Raw genomic sequence first — 24,215 nt, 5'->3', positions numbered from 1 at the left:
TTCCTTGGAGGGCCTAAAAAGAGCCAAGGATTAAAACACCATGCTGGCACAAGAGCCAGCTGGAAATATAATGAATCCTTATCCCAGAACATCTTATGGGAGAAATATTTAACTGTATTCCCCAAAGTACCTATAATGGGTGAGATGCTACTCTTCGATGGATCCAGAAGTGTATTGCAGGTCCCACTCTTTAGAGAACTATTTAAAAAAAAAAAAAGTGACATTTGTGCTAAAAACAATCCTAAGACCGGGCCCCTACCCATTCTAAAAGGTACACAACTCAGAGACCCCAAACCTGAAGAAGACTGGCAAGTAGATTTTACCAGGATATCAAAAACAACAGGTAATTTTTTGTATTTGCTAGCATTTATAGACAACTTTACAGATTGGGTTGAAGATTTTCCTGTTCAGAGAAGGCCTCAGAAATTATTAAAACACTTTCAGCAAGATCATCCAGAGTGACAGTGAGCTGGATTTGTGGCAGAAGTCACACAAGACGTGTCCACAGCCTTGGGCATTAATGGAAATTAAACTCCTTCCTGGAGACCCGAATAAACTGGAAAAACAGAATAAACATCAAAAAGAACCCTGCTTGGACCAGCAAGCCTCTGACGGACCTGTAACTACTGTTTAGGAGAGCTGGTCCAAAGAAATCCATGGACAAGTACAACAAGCTACTTGGTTACAACAAATCTCCCCTAAGGCCCTAGATAAAATAGTATAAGAACTACAAACCAAAGTACAAAAATCCTGGTAAAAAAAAAAAAATGTAGAACATTGGGTTTCAACGTGGAACTAAAGATTTCTAAATGAGTGAGGAAAGTTTCCATTCCTCTAATCCTGATCTTTGCCCCATTTTAGCAGGAGGTAACCAGAATGGTCATTATCCCAATTCCCTCAAGAATGAGCAATAATCAAAAGACACTGGTAACCAAAGGGTTAACAGGGCAGATAAGCACAGCTGCAACTTCTACCCAGACCTTTTTCATTTGCCTTTAAATTTCCCTGACTGTCTCCTTCAGGGAGGTGGAGCTGAGGCTTGTCCTCCTGTCTCCTCGTCCCTTCCTTTGGCTGCCCCTAGAATCAACCCTTTCCTTGCATGCTCAGCGTCTCAGTGATTGTCTTTGCTGTGCATCAGGCAGGTGGACTTGGGTTAGGTTACAAAAGAAGCTATCCTATACTTGATACTTGCACTGATTTGGGTTTTTATTATTTATTTATTTATTTATTTATTTATTTATTTATTGCCTGGCACCTAGACTTCACGGTACATGATTACTACTTCTCAATCTCTTATTCCTTCAATCAACAAATACTTTTAGGTACCTGCTGTGCACCAGTTCTTGACATCAGTGGCTATCAGGGGTCAATATTGCAAGCTCCTTGCTCTCATGCAGCTTAATCATGTTATCCACAAATGCAGAATTACAAACAGATTTAATATGGCTTGAGGAGCATAGGAAAAAGGCTTTCTGAAGAAGATAGACTTAAACCACAAAGAAGGAGGAAAACCAGAGGATGTGTGGCAAGTGGACAAAATGAGAAATAGTCACGGGATTTTGCCACATGGAGGTTACTAATGACCTCACATAGAATGGTGTTGATGTTTTTAAAGTGGAAGCCAGACTGGAGTGTTCTAAGAGGGAGTGAGTGGGAGAATAAGTCATGTAGATAGCAGGAAAAAACAAAAACCCCACTTTCAGGAAGCTTGGTAGGGAAGAACAGAAGAACAGTAGAAAGAATGTTACCTGGATGGGGACGGTCAGAGGACAAAATTAAAAACCTAGTAGCTTAGTTGTTTGTCATCTCTGGTCCCTACCCCCATCTCTGCCTATAATGAAAATAGCACATGGACAACATAGTTGCCCAGAGTGAGTGGTGCTTGGACAGGAACCAAAATTACACTCATACAGGAATATTCATTTGGTGAAACTTAATATATGCAAAAAAGTTCTAATATAGAAAAACCATCCTTTGGACAAAGCAGTAGCTTTATGAAATATAGTGTCTCTTTCATTTACAATGGAATTTACCTGTTTCAATTTAAAATATTTTTAAAAATAATTTCTAGACACACTGGACCATCATAATTAGCTAAACATTTTGTTTCAAATTTACTATCTCTTAATATCCAATTATATGAACAAATTGGCCTAATCTGTGCTAATGAGGTGTACTAGCATTCCACTTTGTGGATTATATAGACCCATGGCCTTTCACTGGCTGACTAAATTAAATATTTAAAGAGAATATTAATGCTTTCAAGCCAACAGCAGATTATTTCTGCTCTGGGACTCAGTGCAGCTGCTGCTGAAATGCATCTGCAACACAGTAAAATAAAATAATTTGAGGATAATATTGTACACATATATTCCCCTTGAAGCCATATTTATCACTACAGTTTTGGACACATCTATTTTCATTGACATCAGCAAGTCTAGCATTTACATTAATTGCATAAGAAAGCACATTACCATTTTAATTACAGGAAAAGATTAGTCTGCCCTGTGCTTAAATGGACACCTCTAATATTTGAAAAAATAGACTTGAAGGGGTGCCTGGGTGGCTCAGTCTGTTAAGTATCCGACTTGGGCTCAGGTCAAGATCTCAGGGTCCTGGGATTGAGCCCCATCCCCTTTGCACTCAGCTCAGCAAGGAGTCTGCTGTTCCCCCTCTCTCGCTATGCCCTCCCCCCTCTTTTTTTTCTCTCTCAAATAAATAAATAAAATCTTAAAAAAATAAAAGATATGAAATTAAGTAGCTAACATTACACCCACCCAGGGCAGGCATCCTTAACTAAAAGCCACAAAGAAAGCGCCCAATTCCAAGTGTTAAATAGATTAATTCACAGAAATACCTGGGGTATTTTCTCTGCTACTGTTTCTCTTGACATTCTCACCTCTGGCTACTATATATTTTTCTACAAAGAAAATATTTAGGAAACAGCATGTCTAATAAACTCAGAGGGAGCCACTGTTGATCAGATATGGAAACCACATTCTAAAAAAAAATGGAAGGAAGCCAACGTGCACACCCGGTTGTGGTATGTGGGACCCACTGACTAGAAACAGATTTTAAAAGCTGTTCAAGTTCGTCAGCCTGGATGCTAATCTTTTTCCTCAAGAACTGAGCAGAAGAAAAATGCCAGGGTTATTTTGGAAGCACCGAATTACAAGATCTGGAATAAGCTGCTTCATCAGACAGGCAGCTAGAAAATCCTATTTGCAAAATAGCTCCCACTAGCTTCTTTTATGTCCGAAGTGAGACTCAATTTTGGCTAGAAAATGCACGCCTGTCAGCGGTAAGGAAGGGGAATGGTGGCTCCCCCCTCCCCCCATCAGAAACACCGTTGCCGGGATGAATGGACCGCGGGAGCGCAATGTCTTCCACGCGCAGAACTGACCCGGGTACAGTCGCTGTCTCCCAGTCCTAAAGAACAATCTCTTTGAGGCACCCGGGGAGAGTATCCCGACCAGCTGGTTTGAAGCGGGCAGCGGGGGCTGCACAGTGGCCGACTACCCCTCCGGGCACGAAGGTCAGTAAGGTAGCGAGGTTAAAGGCACAAAGGAGCGGGGTCTCCGGGCGCTGGGGCATTTCTAGGCGGTCCCCGGAGCCAGCCGAGGAGACGCTTGGGACGCAGGCAGAGCAGAAGGTGGGCAGAGCCCTCTCTCCCCGCTGCTTTTACCTACCACAGCTGAAGCATGGCCACTGGCTCTTGCTGAGTCCGCGCCTCGCTCCCGACTGGACAGCAGCCTCCTCCTCCCCAGCCTGCACTTGCAGTTGAGCCGGCGCTCTTCGGACAGGGTACTCTGCGGGCATCCCAGCGTCAAGGTCCCATGGCTGGGACTTCTCCGCGCCCCGCTGGGACGCCCCGGCAGTTTGTCGCGGCGCTCGCCTACGTGCTCCTGAGCTGCCCAGTGCTACGGGGACAGGTACCCTCGCCTGGGACTGAACCCCACCCTGCGCTCTACATGCCCACCTGGGGCGCTCTGGCCCGCGGTAGCCCCGACGGCCCCAGCGTCCTGATCGCCAACCCGGGACTCCGGGTTCCCGTGGGCCGCTCGCTTTGGCTCGATCCGCTCCGGGACCTGGTGATTCGAGTGCAGCCCGGGCACTGGTGCGAGGTGACGGTGCTGGACGCCCTGCCGCTGAGCCACGGTGCGCTCTCCCCCAGCCGCTTCCCCTGCGCCTTCGGGCCCCGCCAGGTCCAGTACACTCACTTCGGCTCCCGAAGCCCGGGACGCGCGCGGGTGCGGCTGCAGCTGCGCTACCACGCCCCGACTTACACGCTGGCACTGCCCTTCACGCTGGCTGTGGACGTGGTCTTCCCCCCGCCGGAGCTGGTGACGCGCAACAGGCCTTTGTTGGTGGAGAAGGCGCGGGGCTGGAGCCAAGCCATCGACAGGAGAGTGCTGGACTTCGCCTCCCTGGGGAACGGAGCCTCTACCACCAGCAGGTGCCGGCTCACCCTTTTTCCTCCCCAGGGCGGCCCACCGCCCAAGTATGGGCGTTTGGTGGACGCCATGGGGGCCCCTCTCCCCAGGGGCAAGAGCGTAGACTGTGAGGCTTTTGTCAGAGCTGGGGTGCGCTACCAGCATACCGCCACCACCCCGTCGCCGAATCGGGACTATGTGTCCTTGATGGCGGAGCTGCTAGGGCCAGAAGACAGAGGCACTGGGTCAGAGGAGGTGCTGCTCCGCGAGCACTTCCAGCTGCTGGTGAGCATCCGCGACGGAGTAGAGAACACTGCACCTAGGCCCAGCTTTGTGGCCCTGATGATGATGGAGGTCAGTCAGTTCTTGCTAACAGCCCTGACCCCTGACTCACTGGCTGCGGAGGACACGGAGTCTGACCCTGATGACCTGGTCTTCAACATTCTCAATGCCCCCACAACCACGCCAGGGCACCAGGGATACGTGGTCAGCACTGAAGACCCCCTGGGTCTTCCAGTCTCTTTCTTCACCCAGCGGGAGCTGCGGGAACTGAAAATTGCCTATCAGCCCCCGACAGAGAAATTAGATTCAGAGCACCTCTTCCAGCTGGAGCTGGAGGTGGTGGACGGAGATGGCGCCACCTCAGACCCCTTTGCCTTCATGGTGATAATGAAGCCCATGAACACCCTGGCCCCAGTGGCTGGATATAACCAGGGACTACTGCTATTTGAAGGTCAGTTAAAGCCCCTGTCCAGCACCCACAGCCTTCAGATCAGTGATAATGATAACCGAGAGGAGGTGATAGTAACTGCAGTAAGGGGCTTGAGACACGGGCAGCTGGTGGTGCTTGGGGCACCTGCTGGGCGCAAGCATTTCACACCAGAGGACCTGGTAGCAGGGCGAGTGGTGTACCAGCATGATGGCAGCAACACCTACAGTGACAATATCATTTTCCGGATGGAGGATGGGCACCACCAGGTGGAATTCCTCTTCCCTGTCACCATAATACCTGTTGATGATGAACCACCGAAGGTCAAGGCCAACACCGGGCTCTCAGTTACAGAAGGACAGGTGGTCCAGATTTCCCCCTTTGTCCTGAGTGCTACTGATATTGACTCTGATGACTCAACCATCCATTTTGTGCTGGAGGACCAGCCTCTAGAAGAAAAAAAGGAAGAAAGAGGGTGGGATCTGGTCCCTGGTTCCTCTTACTCAACTCAGCACCTGGGAGAGATGCTGCTGCGGCAGGCTGAACCACCTCTGACCCCTGAAGATGAAGACTGGTATTATGTGGAAAAAGAAGGACTTTATGAGAAGGTGGTGACTGAGTGGCTTCAGCAAGACATCATGGAAGGGAAACTCTTCTACCGCCATCTTGGACCCCATAGCCCTCAACCTGTAATGGTCCAGCTGACTTTCCATGTACAGGATGACCATGACCCACCCAATCTATCCAACCAGCACTTCTTCACCATCACGGTCCAACCAGTGGATCTGCAGAGTCCAGAACTATTTCCAGGAACTACCTTAGAAATGACCGTGCACCAGTACCAACTCACTCACTTCCAGAAGAAATTCCTCCAATATATTGACCAGGACTCAGATGACCAGAACCTGTGGTACACCTTACTGACACCCCCCACTGACACAGATGACAACCACCGAGTCCGAGCTGGAGAAATTGTGCTCACTGATTCGCCAGATACGCCCATCATGCGCTTCACCCAGGCCCAGGTAAATCTCCAAAAAGTTGCCTACCAGCCCCCACAAAAGAAACTGGGTATTGTACCACGGGTTGTGCAGTTCACCTACCAAGTGGAGGATGCTGCAGGCAACAGTGTACCTGGCATATTCACATTATTCCTGAAGCCTGTGGACAACCAGCCTCCAGAAGTCACCAACAGAGGCTTTACTGTCTTAGAGGGAGGAAATTTTATCCTCAGCAGTAATGAACTGGATGTCATAGACCCTGACACAGATGTTGACCAGATTGTCTTCATGTTAGTCTGGGGTCCCCAACATGGACACCTGCACTACTTAAATAAACATATGGTTCCAGGGGAACTTTTCATGCAAGCTGACATTATTAATGGGAGTGTCTCTTACCAGCACAGCAGAGACCAGATTACCAATGACACCTTCCATCTGGAGGTAAGTGACAGGGTGCACCACATACCCATCACCGTCCAGATTTCCGTGCATCCCACTACTGACAAAACTCCCAGGATCTCTATTACAGGTAGTCCATTATTAGATGTTTCCTTAGATGTACTAGAGAGCAGAGTCACTGAGATCACCATGGGCATCATACATGGCAAAAAGAAGGGCGCAGGTGACTTGATGCTGTCTTTCATTATGGAGGATAGCCCAAAATTGGGTACTCTTCTAGTGAATGGCTTACCTGCAGAACGATTCACCCAAGAGGACCTCATCAGTGGGACAGTAGTCTACGTCCACACTGGGGGTGAAGTTGGTTTCCAGAAACAACATGATACCTTCAGCCTCACCCTCTCCAAGGATTCTTATCAATGGGTGGTGGGAGACAGCATAGTGGAGAGAGTGCAGGTGCAAGTGGTTGTGCTGCCTGTGGACAATGTGGCACCCACAGTCTTGGTGGGGGAGTTCTATATTGTTGATGAAGGCGGGAAGAGTCCCTTGACCTTACGACATCTCAATATTGAAGATGTGGACACACCCCAAGATGAAATCCTATGCACAGTTACTGGTCAGCCAGCCTCTGGCTACCTGGAAAACATTGCACCGGCTCCTGGCTCAAAAGAATCACGGGCTGGTAGTCCCATCAGTGCTTTCTCCATCAGAGATGTCCAAGCGAGGCATATCAATTATGTACAGAGTATTCACAAGGGGGTAGAGCCACAAAAAGATCAATTCACCTTTCATTGTTCTGATGGCATCAACTTCTCCCCAAATGTCTTCTTCCCTATAATCATTTTACCCACCAATGATGAGCAGCCTGAACTTTTTGCCGGTGAGTTTGTGGTATTAGAGGGGATGAGCCTGGTCATAGACACCCCACTGCTCAATGGGGCAGATGCTGACTTGCCACCAAATGAACTTCACTTTCAGCTCACAGCCCTCCCTCAGCATGGCCGAATCGTACAGCAGCTGGCCACAGGCAGCCAGCCCATCCACAGCTTCACCTTACAGGAGATCCAGGAGGCCTCCACTATTGTGTATGAACATGATGACTCTGAAACCACAGAGGATAGTTTTGAGGTCTGGCTGAGTGATGGCAAGCACACCACCCACAGGAAGGTACCCATTATGGTGATCCTGGTGGATGATGAAACCCCTCAACTGACCACCAATGATGGGCTGGAGGTAGAGACTGGACACACCAAGGTCATCACAAATTGGGTCCTTAAGGCCACAGATCTTGACTCTGATGAAAAGAGCCTCAGTTTTGTTCTCCGTTCAGGGCCTCAACAGGGGCTTCTACAGCGGCTGAGAAAACCCAGAGGGGAAGTGAAAAATAACCTCACCCTAGGAATGAACTTCACCCAGGATGAGATTGACAGAAGCCTCATCTGTTACACCCACACAGGCCAAGATGGAGTCCTTGACATTATCAAGTTTGATGTGACTGATGGGATTAACCCTTTGATAGACCGCTACTTCTACATCACTATTGACAGCTTAGACAGGGTCTTCCCTGAGGTGGTTAGCAAAGGGCTTACCCTGACAGAAGGTGGCAGAGTGACCCTTACCACCAATCTGCTTAGCACCAGTGACATCAACAGCTCTAATGAACAGCTTCACTTCAGGATCACACGGGCTCCTAGCATGGGGCACTTAGAGAGCTCTGACCACCCTGGGAAGCCCATTGCCTCTTTCACTCAGCTTCAGTTGGCTAGCAACAAAATATTCTATGTCCACACTTCAAATGATGAGATAAAGACGGACAGCTTTGAGTTTCACGTGACTGATGGACTCAACCCTGTGTTCCAAACCTTCAGGATCTTCATCACAGATGTGGATGATAAGAAACCTATCTTGACCATCCATAAACTAATACTGCAGGAAGGGGAAAGCAAACACATCACTCCCTTTGAGTTGACAGTGGAAGACAAAGATACTCCAGATGATCTTCTCCTCTTTACTGTCACCCAGCTCCCCATCCATGGTAGGATTTTGTACAATGGCAGTCATTCTGTGACCACCTTCACCAAGCGGGACCTGAATGATAACCTGATTAGCTACTGGCACGATGGCAGTGAGACGACTGAGGACAGTTTCTCCTTAACTGTGACAGATGGCACTCATGCTGATTTCTATGTCTTCCCAGACACTGTCCTAGAGACACACAAACCTCAGGTAATGAGGATCCACATAAGTTCTCTAGACAACAGGCTCCCCCAGATTGCCACTAACAGAGGTGCATCAGCCTTGAAGCGCCTTCACACTGGACACATGAGCTTCCTGATTACCAACAGGTCTCTGAGGGCAGAGGATCAAGACGGTTTCCATGGGCTCCTGAAGTATAAAGTGACCAGAGGACCAGAGCATGGCTTCATTATCAACACTGGCCTTGGAAACCAGAGCACGCAAGTGTTTATGCAAGGTTAGTAATGACATCCCCAATACCTCAGTCCCTCTCCATGAGCAGATCAGGTCTCCCAATTCTGAATAAAATTTTCCCAACTTCAGCCCATTGACAGACAGATTTTGATTCTAATGAAATACGGTGGAATATGAGATTATTCTGATAACAAAAAAGGGCAACTAGTCCTTTTCTAGCCATTTCATCAGGATGCCCATTTAACAGGAACTCTTGGACATCCAGTAAGGCTGGTAGTTATGCCCTAAAGTTGCAGAATGCAGGTGGACAGTTTCTATTTCTGAAATATCATCGTAAGATATGATTACATTAATTTTGATATCATCAGTTTAATTTCAAAGAATGACATACCTAGGAATTGTTTTCATAGTTTATCAGTAAATTTAGATTTCTGAGGATGATATTTTGTACTTAGATTTTGGAGATAAATATTACACTGCACATTTTATTGTACTATTCAAATGTAACTTCTGCATCTTAAAAAAAAAGCATAGAACTAAATTTTCCTAAGTTTGTGGAGGGATATGTTTTAAAGATCTTTTTAAAAATACATTTGTCATTATTACTAATGGTGAACTTGAGGCAGGTTCCTCTGTTTTCCCAGGTAAAGTGACACCTGCCGTCTGTGGCAGCTCTTTACATTGTCTTAAAACTTTTTCATGTAGCTTTACGCATGAAATGTGAAAAGATACATGGAATTTTTCTATATGTGTTACATATATACCTAAATGCAATCTTAGAGTAAAACTTATGAAGGGTGTTTGAAAAATAGTTTGGTTACATTTTCAGAATCGCTTCTAAAGCCAATGAAATCATGTGGTTTTATAAGAATTATCTTTCTAAATAAATACCCCCAAAATGCAAATTGTCTTTAATATACTAATAATTATCAATACAAAAAACACAATTACAGACCAAGTGACAAATTCTCAAAAATCCAAGAGAATAGGCAATAAAAAATCATTTTATTCCCATTTTCTTTTTTCTTAGAATGCAGCAGTTATTCTTGTTTAAATTCATTTTGACTAATAGTTAATGAATAACCACCATCATGCCAAGCTCCAGGCTTGTGCAGAAGACCTAAACCAGATAGACTCAATTTTCCATAGAGGATGTTGTAAAACATGCATCACTAGAATGTCTTTCTTGTTGGGGATGATCCTACAGATCATACACACAGCACGGTAACAAAATTTTAAATAATGTTCTATTTTTCCCAGTGTAACTTTAAGAAAAAATTAGATTCATGTTCACTTAATCATTTTTTTAAAAGTTAGATTTGTAGGCATTTAATTATTTTAAAATTTCTTTATTGTAGTATTTCCATGCCTTAACCCATTGAAGTTCCTAACATACTCATTTTCTATTGTGCCAATATGATGAGTGATACTTGCTCTTTTATTAGCTGACATTGATGAAAGGAGGATCTGTTACGTCTTGAATGAAGGCAGCAAAGAAACAAAGGATATCTTCTACTTCTCTGTTGAAGACAATGGTAAGTCAGCATTGAAACCTTAAAAGGGAGCCTTGGCTATTTAAAATCAATATGAAACTGAAAAAAATTAAATTATTTACACAGTAATCACGATCGGTGTATGTCAGAGTACCAACAAATGAATTCTTTTTGCTCTATTTGCAATCCTATGCCAAATGATTCTTGACAAAAAACTGTTTTGGAAGGGGAAGCAATGAGGAATTTCAATAATGAGATATGAAGTTTTTTACCTGACCTAGATTATGTGTGACATCCTATAGGCAAGTCAATCTCTTCCGGTGGTTCTGAGAATCTGACTGGTGGTTTCTGTCATTCTGGAACAAATTAGAAAGCCCACCTTTAGATTTTGTGAGGATTTTCAGCCCCAGAAATGAATCTTAGTGGCTCCTTGATCTCCAAATTGTAATCTTCCTGGATGGGGTGAAAAATAGGTTGACCAGCATAGAGGAAAACTTGCTCTAAAAATCGCCTGCATACGCCGCACCTCTATCTGTTTACTCTGTCCTCAAAGTAGCATAATGGGAAGCGACGAGCTAATGGAAGGCGCTCTACTCAGCTAGGAATGGGCTGATGATGTTGTCAAAGAAAAATTACTTTGCAGTATGACAGAATAATTGCAAAACTTATGTCCGTGTGCTGCTTGCCACTCGATAACCTTTCAGTATAAATCATTACTCCTTCCTAGTAAGTAACATGCCAATCGTGTTCCAATTTTCTTCCTCAATCGTGTGCCATCATTCAGGACTGTTTTGGAAAACAGTCTTATATGAAGGCTGTGTAGTATACTGAGTTTGAATCCCAGCCCACCCTATGTGACCTTCAAAAAAGTAACCTGGTCCTCTCTGTGACTGATTTCACTCATGTATAAAATGGTGGTCTTCATACCACTTCCAAAGGGCTGCCAAGAGGATTAAGTGAGATAATATATGTAAAGCATTTGGCACAAAGTAGCTGCTCATTAATAATGAGTCACCCTCTCCACCTCTGATGAGACAAACTGCAGTGGAAACCCCTGACACCTCCTCTCTATCTTCTCACTTCAAGTTTAAAATCTGATCTTTCCTTCATTCTCCAAGTTCCCAAGGACCAAAGTCACTAAAAAGATGAAGATACATTTAAGCCTTCCAAACTGACTCACTAATGTAAAGCACATGTGAGGTTCAAATAGTTTATAGTGACTATTTTTCTTTCTGTTTTCTAGAAGGATGATATTCTAAAAAGATGTGTATCTGACTTGGACACTATACTTTCTGGGTGACATCAGAAACAAGAGTCAGTCTGTAATGATAAATGTGAATTTTATATTACTACCATTCTTGAGTACTTTCTGTGGACCAGGCAATGCTTACATACATTATGACTTCTGATCCTCACTGTAAAATAAGAGGTAAACATTATGATGCCCACTTTAAAATGAAGGCACCAAGGTTGACTAACTGGACTGAAGTCATACAGGTAATAAGCAGGTGAACTGAAATCAAAGCCAGATATTGCAGATTCCAAAGCTAAGGTTCTTAAGCACGATTGCTACACTACCTCTGTTCATTAAGCCAAAACCATGGACAAAAGTCAGGGAATAAGGCAAAGACAGCACTTTCTCACCTCACAAAGAAGCCCCTAGTAAATTAAAGTGATAATAATAACCAAACATGGACTTCAAAATATTTGAGGACACATTTGCTCATAGTTGGATGTCCATACGCTGATTCAATATTTATGCAGTTATTTGTTCCCTGGATTTTTTTGTTGTTTTCTGAGTATCCTGCACAGAGCCGTATCTGCCCATTTTGACCATTCTTGGGATAGCTCACAGCTGTTGAATTACTCGCTTAAACATTTTCATGTCAGATATTTTCAAATTTTATAAATTTATTTCTCTACAAGAGCCAACTTGAACTTTTCTTTTAAAATATCCCAGTTGCGGGGGGGTGGGGGGCGGGCGCCTGGGTGGCTCAGTTGGTTAAGTGTCTGCTTTCAGCTCAGGTCATGATCCAGGATCCTGGGTCCGAGCCCCACCTCAAGCTCCCCACTTGGCGGAGAGCCTGCTTCTCCCTCTCCCTCTCCCTCCACCTGCCGCTATCCCTGCTGTGCTGTCTCTCTCTCTGTGTCAAATAAATAAATAAATTCTTTAAAAATATATATTAAAAAATAATAAAAAATAAAATATCCCAATTTTTAAAATATTTCCCAAATGGAATGTTGAATAAATTTACAATTTATTAATATTTTTATCTTGACAGCATACAGCACTAGCAGAAAGTACTGCTTCCAGTTATTTAAGCTTTTGGAATTGGATACACTTCTAAGGATGCATTTTTTACCAATGGGCTGAAGTAGAATTTGTTGTTGGTGTTGGTGGTGGTGGTGGTACCAACTTTCAAGGCATTAAAAGAAGACTGTGCCCTACCGCCAGGACTATGTATTAGGCACATCCTCAGATGAGCTCAGGGGTCTTAAAGGTGGACGTATCGGCAATATGACTCCAGAGCTGCAATTTATTAGAACCTCAAGCTTGATAGCAGGAAGGTTTCCAATCCACAGGCTCTGAAACCAGGTTGTCTGCACTCGAACTCCAGTGCCACCATTTAGTGGTTGTGTATCTTTGAGAAACTGTGCTTTAGTTTGCTCCTCTGTGAATTGGAGATGATTATAGTGTGTATCTCACAGGATTATTATGAGGATTTCATTGGTTTCCCATTGCTGCTACAATGAATTACCACAAATTTAGTGGCTTAAAACAACCCAGACTGACAAGTCTGTCGTTCAGAAGTCCAAAGTGGTTCTTACTGGGCTAACATCAAGGTTTGGGCAAGGCTCCCTTCCTTTCTCTAGGGGAGAACCCATGTCCTTGCCCTTTCTAGCTTCTAGGAACTGTCCCATTCTTCCATATTCAAAGCCAGAAGTGTCCAGTCTTTCTCGTGTTGTTTCACTCTGGCCCCAACTCTCCTGCCTCCCTCTTTCCCTACAAGAATCCCTGTGATTACATCGGGCTCACCTGGATAATCCAGGATGCTGTCCCCATCTCAGAATCTTTAATCACACCTGCAGAGTCCCTTTTTCCATGTGATACATGCACAGGTTCTGGGAATGAAGATATGGACATCTTTAGGGGGCCATCATCCTAAGTACCGCAAGCATTAAAGAAACAACGTGCACGAGGCACTGAAGAGAGCCTGGCACAAAGCAAGCACACGGTAGAATTATCAGCGGAGATACCAAGTGTTGTATTTCTCTTTTTTCAGGTAAAAAGAAAAGTAACAATTTATTCCTGAAAATCTATAGTTAGATCTGTTGATTATATAAAAATTTCAACTTTTTTTTTTTAAGATTTTATTTATTTATTTGACAGAGAGACAGTACAGGCAGGGGGAGCGGCGGGTAGAGGGAGAAGCAGGCTCCCCTCTGAGCCGAGCAGGGAGCCCAACGTGGGGCTCGATTCCCGGACCCCGGGGATCATGACCGTAGGCAGACGCTTAACCTACTGAGCCACCCAGGAACCCCCCAAAATTCAACTTTTAAACTATTATGGTGAATTATCTTATTGGGGTATTGCCTGGAACTCTTGGCTTCTCATCTTTTTCTCTGCCCACTTATAAACTGATTTCATATTTATTAGAAGCCCACTAAGAAAAAAAAAAGTCCACTAAGGAGACAAAGGAAGAAGAGGAAGTAACTCAGATCCACTGTTCTAGGCTTTGCCACTGCACGCTGAGCCAGGGCGCACAGGAATACCTTGCCTATCCACATCCCGTTTCCTGTAGCAATTGTGCCTTTTTCTTTTTGCTCTGCTATAGTTAAATCAAGTAACATATGCCAAAAATATAATAGGATACCCACCATCCATCAATTCCCCAATAAATACGAGTTTTCTTTTCTTCTTTGCTCTCCAATAGTTATGCGCATACCTATACTTGTGTACACAGCTGAACTGGGGATTCAAACGGAAATTGTTTACAATGTACCTAGTTTGTGTGTTCCATCTGTTTCTGCATCATCAATTTTGAGTAACTCAGACTAAGGCCGTTGCCGTCTCTTTTATAACATTGGTGGTAAATTTCATTACGTTCAAGTTTATCGTGAAAGCCACTGGTAAAATAGGGAATGCGTTTTAGATTTCTAAAGCTCTGAACTGTACCAATTAAGCATACTGTCAAGTTCATCCATCTTCCTCTCTGTAAGTCATTATACTCATAGATTTGTCTTGAAATTTTGCGTATCTCTACTATATGTAATGCTGAATGGATCTGTTCTACTTGCCATATAATAACATAACCTTAAATTTATATAGCACTTAATATTTCTACAAAGTGTTTTTATAGATGTTATTCCAATTGACCTTTACTATAACTTGTAAGACAGAAATTATCATCTCAGATTTTAAGATGTAGAAGTGGGCTTGAAGAATTAAAATGATCCATACAAAGGAACCATCAGAAACATTAAGTCAATACTTTCTAATAAGCCACACTAAATGATTATATGGGAGTGAGACAATTTTAGTTTGGGGATGTGTTACAGATATTTCACATTCTCCTTAAGACCTGAAACAAATTGTTTTATTTCCTCTTAAATTATTCAGTGTCTAAAACCAATCTGATTAACACTATGAATTTTGATATTTGAATTTTTTTTTTTAATTTAACCTGATACATGCCTCATGGTCCCTATGAGTACCAGTTTTCCTTGTAGGTGAAGTGTCTTTTTTTTTTAAGATTTTATTTATTTATTTTGAGAGGGAGAATGAGAGAGGGAGAGAGAGAGAGAGAGCATGGGAGGGGGGAGGGTCAGAGGGAGAAGCAGACTCCCTGCTGAGCAGGGAGCCCGATGTGGGACTCAATCCTGGGACTCCAAGATCATGACCTGAGCCGAAGGCAGTTGCTTAACCAACTGAGCCACCCAGGTGCCCTGAAGTGTCTTTTTTAAGCAAGTTATGAAAGTAAAGTAAGAACAACAAAAAGGTTTTTTTAGGACCAGTGATAGAACTAACGTAAGTCCAGTAAGTCTGCCCATGCAGTTAAGGTAATAACAAACTTGTTGAGGGCTTTAACTCTCTAGAACACATCTAAGAATTCAAGAGCAAGGCAGAAAATGTCTCTGAATAGTTAACTCAAAATCTGTGGCCCGATATTTTCACACTTGACTCAAAGAAGCCCTTAGTTGGAGTCTATTTACTCTTATTTCCCAAACAATTCTAATTTTATTTTAAAGAAAAACAGTGGTAAGAAGAGAGTCGGGGTTAAAATCAGAGACCTACAGGATGCAGAAGAGATAGATAAAAATGAGCAGCCAAAGAATTCAAATTCAGGAGAAGCCAAGAGGCAATGTAGTGAAGAGACAAATGTAGTGAAGAGACAAAACGTTCAACATATTTCTATAATACGGCAGAAGTGTAACTGCAGTAAGATTATAAAACGTTTTGCAAGTCGTCAGGATGATGTCATAATAAACCCATAGATAATATGGAAAGAGGTTCCCAATGTATTGTTAAAAAGAAAACCAAGTAGAAAACTGTGTAAAGTTGTAAAGGACGTTCACATTTTCATGTATACATGCTTATATATATTTGCACAGGAAAAAGTCTAAAGTATATGTAGCAAGATGTTAAAAATGGTTTATAATGGCAGTGACGGATTTTAAGTTGTTTTTATTTCTTTTGATTTTCTTTACATTTTCTTGTGTAAATGCTTTACAATGACCATTATTATCAGAAAAAAAAAAAGCAATTTCCACTTAAGAAAAAAGAACACTGGACTACGTCACAACCAACTCGGTTCAATAATATTGATTTAAATGGCTAAACATGTTATTCTGGCTTATAAATAATTCAAAAATGTCCCCCTTAATAATGTCATAGATTTAAAAATCCAAACAAAGGAGAATCAGGGTGGGTTCTTCTCAGGCAGGAAGGAATCAACAATTATACTTGTTGCTGACCCTTTCCCTCATGAGTCCTTCCTCCTTGTATCTATTATTCCTTCATACCATGACCAGAAATGAATTGTTAACTCTCGGGCAAGCTATAAGCAAGGCAGGTCCAGAGGTACCAGAGCAGACAGCTAGAGGGACAGGCAAGGCTCACCACCAGTGTCCCCATGCTCAATCTGTGGAAGAATTAGTTCAGAGTCACGAGGTATAGGAAAAAGCTAGAACGTTGGGTGGGCTCATACTGTGGTAAGCAAAACTTTATGTCATCCCCTTTCCTTTGTGAAATATGCCAGGTAATCTTCCCTTTGTGTCATTTGTGATTTAATTTGGTTTTCTCACTTTCATGCTGAAACCATCGGTTCTTTCTAGAAAAATGGAAGAGGTACTTCTATTTGGATCACCTTACAAGCTGTCTAGACAGTCACCTCAGCCATATATCCTATCTCTGTTTGGAGGCCATACCTGGAGTATATCGGCCCTACAGTAATATTTTGCTACAAAGTAATTCTTTTAGAAATGGTGACACCTTTTCACAACCTCCACTATTGAGTCATTTTTAGGCACGCATTCGACAAACGGGAAAATGGTAAGGAACAATATTGAAAACTACCTTCATGGCACACTATTTAAGCCTTGTTTTTAGCATTGCTAATTATACTTCCAGCTGAAAGCTTTAAGTCTACAATTCTGCATTAAAATACCTGACTGTATAGGTATTTTTAACATAAATAGCCTAAAATTTTTTAAATGGCCTGTAATTCCTCCACCAGATAACTTGCTATAAACATTTTTTAAAAATAAATACATGTACATAGTTAAAGAATCATAATAATTAAACTGTGTATTGATATCTAATCCCTTTCCTTCTGTTTTCTTTCAAAAAGAAAATTAATCACATAGCAGAAAATAGATGTATATCCTTTTTATTTACACAAAAGAGATTATTTTTTTATGCTCGGCTCTGAGCCTTGCCTTCTTTTGTTTAATGTACATCTAGGTTATATCCAGACATATACTGAACTAGCACAAACAGATCTACCTTATCTGCTTTATCCTTTTTTAGACAGCTACATAATATTTTTTATGGCTATATAAAAAAAAATTGTTCTTACATATATGTGGCTATATTTTTTTCTCTCTCATTTTCAATGCTGCCATGAACTTACTCTTGGCCTACAGTTATGAATGCATACCTTTTCTTAGCAGTGAAAATGCTGACTTAACCTGGGTATTTGCATGTCTAAAATATTCTAACTTTTCCCTAAATTCATAGTTGCTTCAGACATACAAGGCTTTCTCATACGAGGGTACCAAGACAGACATGTAGTTCAGATAGAAAATGTGAAAGCAGTTTATTCCAAAATTAACTATGAATCCTTAGAAGTTAAAAAGTATGAGCAAAGGAAAAAAAAAAAAAACAAGCAAAGACTTTTCTGCTGGTAGGTGCTCCCAGAAACCCCCCAGATTTCTTGCTTCCTTGTCTCTGCCAAGGCTGACTCTGGAGGAGTCTCTAATTTTGGTGTTTTTAAGGTCTGTCATGCTGAACTTGCAAGGATTAAGTCTGCAATTTAGAATTAAGTCTGAAGTCACAGGTATAGTGAACTGCCCCAAGATGGTCAGCTTCTCTGAGTACAGATCAAAAGAAGTTTTGCTAACTTCTAGCTCACTAGCTCACTAGTCACGACCTCACTAGGGGTCGTGAGGACCACCGCACGGTGACAATGAGAGAGACGGGCAACCTCATCCATTTACATGACACCCGGCAGAGCTGAGTCTAAGTCACAACATTTTATAAAACATTGTATATCAGTGCTGGGTGCTTGACTATTAAACCTCCTACTTCTAGATAAGTCCCACACCTTATTTTTTGACATCGGCTTGCCCATGCTTAAGAAACATAGCTGCTTTTTCATATACTTTAATAACAAGTAGAATTCCTTACTTAGTTTCCACATAGAAAATTAGGTGGGGATTTGAGATAAAAGTTCTCCAGATATTGAGGTAAAAGTGAAATAATTTTCAGATGATTTTCTCAGTTCTCCATTTTATTCTGTTGGTGCTAAAACATCCCTAATGTTTTCGGCCACATTTTTTAAAACTAAAAATAATATGTGCACAAACAGTACAAATATTCAAATAGTACAAAATAGTGTAAAGAGTACAATATTCAAATAGTACCAAAGAGTATAAAATAAAAAGCGAAGTTCTCTCCTGTTCCCATCCATAGTCCTATCCCACATGAAACCAAAAATTGTTTTTACATAAGCAAATGTTAGCATACACACATACGTCTTGCTGTAATTATGTCTTCCATTAATGTTTAAAGTCCTGGAGGTCTGGGAGATAGCAGATAAAAATTTTATTTACTTATTGTCTGATTTTTAATCTTTATGTAAATGGAAGCTATTTAGAATTGTATTCTGGGCTGTGTATGCCAGGCAAAGAAAAAGAGGAGATAATCTGGCTAATTAAGTTGATATGCTCAATCAAATCATATAATCCTGATCATAATCTGTGTTAGAATTGACATGCTCCCCAACAACACCTGGTATATGATAGGTGCTCAAATCATGGTGGTTGAATAACAGGATAAATACAAATTCATGAAAAAAATGACCAAATCTCAAATCCATTTTATGATTTGTAGAGGCTGTATGCTTAGTTATAGTTGTGATTCAAAAAATAATATTGATCCTAGTTGTGGATAATTTGGGAAGAAACTTCGAAATTAAAAAATTTTGATGATTAAAAAATTATGATCCACAGCAAATAACCTCAAAGAAAAATGGCTTTGGTCTCCTTATCTTTGAGTATTTGTATGAAAGCATTTTGTTCATATTTTTCTCCCCATAAAATAAAACACAGGCTTATTATTTAACCAAAATCTATTTTTTAAACAGTGCAATTCTATGTATAAAAATAGGAAGCCAAGTTGAGCATGTAGTAACCTAGGAAAGCTCTGGTACAAGAAAATAATCACACTTCACAAAGATGATTAATGAAAGGAGAAAATGTTTTTGAAAGCAAAGAAATACTATGAATGATGCTCTTTTAGTATTCTCGACTGGTAAATCAATGCCTACTATATTCAGGGAGTGTCTCATTTAGATCACATTAATGTGTATCTCTTGCTTTTCATTTTCCAGTTGCTAAATAACCTCATTACCACATACATCAATTTAAGAAACGCTTTCTTGCTTGAAAAGAGAATTTATTGCTTAAAAACAGCAAAGCTGTTTTTACCTTGTGTTATGTAAACAGGCTCTTAAATAATCACTTCAGGGATCTAGACAACCTCAGGATTAGGTCCTAAATTCTGTGTACATAATACATGTACCTAATAAATAATTATAAGTAAACAAATACATATGTGTATATATGAACATATATATATTAGTTTATGAGGTAGAGATGAACACACAGAGCTCTCTACAATGAGAAAAATATTTTGACTCATTTGGAATGGCTAGTTAACATGTACCCATCTTCTTGATGATAAAGTAAAATAGTCTGACTTCAAATTCAGGCTCATCATTTATTGAACATCTGTCTTGTCCCAGGTGTTATACTAGACATTTAAGTACCTCACCTCTCATTTAATCTCCACAGTACCATCATGAGATAGATATTATCCCCCATTTTATAGATTAAAAAAAGCTAAGTCTTGGTGACATTGAGTGAAATTATTATTAATGTTATTAGCACTTGAACATTCTAAGGAGTCGTATGGAAGGATAAGACCATCGCAAAATCCTAATCCTTATGAAATTAAGTCAGTATTAAAATTATCCTTACATATTGATCGACTCTTTGTCCAAAAATTACATGGTTCTCAGGACGCCTGGGTGGCTCAGTCAGGTAAGCGTCTGCTTTCAGCTCAGGTCCTGATCCCAGGGTCCTGGGATCGAGTCCCACATTGGGATCCCTGCTCAGCGAGAATCCTGCTTCTCCCTCTGTGTGCTGCTCCCCCTGCTTGTGCTTGCTTGCTCTCTCTCTCTCTCTGACAAATAAATAAATAAAATCTTTAAAAAAAATTACATGTTTCTCTGGAATGCAGAAGATATTTAAAGCAGAAATTAAAGGAAATATTTGGAAGGAAAGGAAGGCAAGAAGCACAAATGACTGGATGCCGTTGCCACGTTTAGGAATCAGAAATCACTGTTTCAATTTAGGTCGGATGACTCATCTGTAGTTTTGAATGACTAGGGTCACTGAAGACAATAATCTTAATAGAAAAATTATCTACAGATCGCGTTCTGACCGAGCTTCAAATAAGTCGGGCTGCCGGGCATTTTGCTCATCATTGTCTATCAGGACACAGACACATTGTCTCCATGTATGATAGTGATTCAGACTTTCCTAAAGTAATTTACAAAAAGTGGGAATGAATATGCATATATCCATCTGCACACTCTCAGACCAAATTTATAAGAAACTGACAGAGAAACAAAACATATGTAAGAAGCTCAGAATGTGTATCAAACCCTGACCTCATTAGCAGGAAACCAGGTGGTAAAATATGCTAAACATACGTGGTGCTTAACCCGGTCAGGTTTCCGAGGCTGTGCCCTCGCAGTAGCACAAAACCAGAACGTCAGTAGCAGTGTGATTTCTGCCCCTTGAAATCTCAAGCCAAGCTCAAGGGTAAGGGATAACTGCTAAAATGATCAAGGATCACAGTGTTTTGTTCGTTAGGTGTGTTATTAGAATGTTGTGCATTAGAAGGTGTGCAAGGAGAATGTTTGGCTTTCATGTTCTTTTTTGACAATAGATTACGAAAGTGAACATGGGAATGTATTGTTCCGCTGGGTGGCATAAGCAGAGGGACCCTTGGAGCCTCCAAATCACTGTTAGTGATGCCTGTGGTATTCCGGTTTTCGGCTTTGACTTTCTTCTTCTTTCTACCTCTTGTTTCACCTTCTATCCTCATTTTCTTCCTCATTTGCTTTTTTTTTTTTTATGTTATGTTAGTCACCATTCATTACATCATTAGTTTTTGATGTAGTGTTCCATGATTCATTGTTTGCGTATAACACCCAGTGCTCCATTCAGTGCATGCCTTCTTTAATACCCATCACCAGGCTAACCCATCCCCCCTCCCCCCTCCCCTCCAGAACCCTCAGTTTGTTTCTCAGAGTCCATAGTCTCTCATGGTTCGTCTCCCCCTCCTTTCCCCCCCTTCAATTATCCCTTCTATCTTCTTTTATTTTTCTAACATATAATGTATTTGTTTCAGAGGTACAGGTCTGTGATTCAACAGTCTTGCACAATTCACAGCACTCACCATAACACATACCCTCCCCAATGTCTATCACCCAGCCACCTCATCCCTCTCACCCCCCACCACTCCAGCAACCCTCAGTTTGTTTCCTGAGATTAAGAATTCCTCATATCAGTGAGATCATATGATACTTGTCTTTCTCTGATTGACTTATTTCGCTTAGCATAATACCCTCTAGTTCCATCCACGTAGTTGTAAATGGCAAGATTTCAGGGGTTTTTGATGGCTGCATAATATTCCATTGTGTGTGTGTGTGTGTGTGTGTGTGTGTGTGTGTGTGTGTGTATACATATATATATATATATATATATATATATATCACATCTTGATGGACATCTTGGCTCTTTCCATAGTTTGGCTATTGTGGACATTGCTGCTATAAACATCGGGGTGCACGTACCCCTTTGGATCACTACATTTGTGTCTTTGGGGTAAATACCCAGTAGTGCAATTGCTAGGTCGTAGGGTAGCTCTATTTTCAACTTTTTGAGGAAACTCCATACTGTTTTCCAGAATGGCTGCATCAGCTTGCATTCCCACCAACAGTGTAAGACGGTTCCCCTTTCTCCGCATCCTCGCCGTCTGTCATTTCCTGACTTGTTAATTTTAGCCATTCTGACTGGTGTGAGGTCGTATCTCATTGAGGTTTTGATTTGGATTTCCCTGATGCCGAGTGATGTTGAGCACTTTTTCATGTGTCTGTTGGCCATTTGGATGTCTTCTTTGGGAAAATGTCTGTTCATGTCTTCTGCCCATTTCTTGATTGGATCATTTGTTCTTTGGGTGTTGAGTTTGATAAGTTCTTTATAGATTTTGGATACTAGCCCTTTATCTGATGTGTCATTTGCAAATATCTTCTCCCATTCTGTCAGTTGTCTTTTGGTTTTGTTGACTGTTTCCTTTGCTGTGCAAAAGCTTTTTATGTTGATGAAGTCCCAATAGTTCATTTTTGCCCTTGCTTCCCTTGCCTTTGGCGATGTTTCTGGGAAGAAGTTGCTGCGGCTGAGGTGGAAGAGGTTACTGCCTGTGTTCTCCTCTAGGATTTTGATGGATTCCTGTCTCACATTGAGGTGTTTCATCCATTTTGAGTCTATTTTTGTGTGTGGTGTAAGGAAATGGTCCAGTTTCATTCTTCTGCATGTGGCTTTCCAATTTTCCCAACACCATTTGTTGAAGAGACTGTCTTTTTTCCATTGGATATTCTTTCCTGCTTTGTCGAAGATTAGTTGACCATAGACTTGAGGGTCCATTTCTGGGCTCTCTATTCTGTTCCATTGATCTATGTGTCTGTTTTTGTGCCAGTACCATGCTGTCTTGATGATGACAACTTTGTAATAGAGCTGGAAGTCCGAAATTGTGATGCCACCAGCTTTGCTTTGCTTTTTCAACACTCCTCTGGCTATTCGGGGTCTTTTCTGGTTCCATACAAATTTTAGGATTATTTGTTCCATTTCTTTGAAAAAAGTGGATGGTATTTTCATAAGGATTTCATTAAATATGTAGATTGCTCTAGGTAGCATAGACATTTTCACAATATTTGTCCTTCTAATCCATGAGCATGAAACATTTTTCCATTTCTTTGTGTCCTCCTAAATTTCTTTCATGTGTATTTTATAGTTTTCTGAGTACAGATTCTTTGCCTCTTTTGTTAGATTTATTCCTAGGTATCTTATGGTTTTGGGTGCAGTTGTAAGTGGGATCAACTCCTTAATTTCTCTTTCTTCTATCTTGTTGTTGGTGTATAGAAATGCTACTGATTTCTGTGCATTGATTTTATATCCTGCCACTTTACTAAATTCCTGTATGAGTTCTAGCAGTTTTGGGGTGGAGTCTTTTGGGTTTTCCACAAAGAGTATCATGTCATCTGCAAAGAGTGAGAGTTTGACTTCTTCTTTGCTGATTCGGATGCGTTTTATTTCCCTCATTTGCTTTTAATTTCTTCTGCACACCTTATAGAATTAGTTCTGGATGCTCATCATATTCCCCTTGGTTTTTTCCCAGCCCCACAATATATTCCACCTGTGACTTTATTTACATTACTTAATCCTCCTTATGCCTTCTTTTCCATTCTCTGAGACAGTTTCCAGAAAACATAATATCCTTTGGTGTATTTATTTTAAAAGTGTTTGAAAAAGGATAGCAATACAATTATTAAAGCAATCCCTACATCTCATAATGAGAACGTTCTTAATACCTAACCTTAGTTATATCTAATAAATGTGCTGAGGAAGGTGTGCAATTTGTTATGGTTAGAAGTAAAAATTTTCTGAAACAGAACGAGGTGTTATGATGTCTACCCAAAGAAGCCAAGGACATTGGAAACATCTGCTAGAAAATAAAATCGTACTGAATGGAGGGATATTGAATCCCTTTGAGATCAGCCATGTAAAAAGTTTCACTTGCATGATGAGCTTCAAGGAGCTAGTCATCCTCTCTCTCTCTCTCATTTTTTTTTAAGATTTTATTTATTTATTTGATAGAGAGATAGAGAGAGAGCACAAG

The 24,215-nt window shown here is 41.4% G+C and overlaps 1 protein-coding gene across 1 annotated transcript in view; it reads left to right on the top strand.

Moving 5' to 3' along the window:
* The first annotated feature begins 3,599 nt into the window (after positions 1–3,599).
* The window catches only part of FREM3 (FRAS1 related extracellular matrix 3), an 87,441-nt gene continuing 66,825 nt past the window's right edge, over positions 3,600–24,215 (top strand). Inside the window, 2 exon segments of the mRNA XM_078068243.1 lie at positions 3,600–9,015; positions 10,418–10,507. Of these exon segments, the coding sequence (XP_077924369.1) occupies positions 3,837–9,015; positions 10,418–10,507 (5,269 nt within the window). The 5' untranslated portion in view covers positions 3,600–3,836.

The sequence above is a fragment of the Halichoerus grypus genome, chromosome 3 (assembly GCF_964656455.1).
Source record: "Halichoerus grypus chromosome 3, mHalGry1.hap1.1, whole genome shotgun sequence".
Taxonomy (NCBI): Eukaryota; Metazoa; Chordata; class Mammalia; order Carnivora; family Phocidae; genus Halichoerus; species Halichoerus grypus.
The sequence above is the reverse complement of the archived record's forward strand: the minus strand, read 5'-3'. Positions and strand labels throughout refer to the sequence as shown.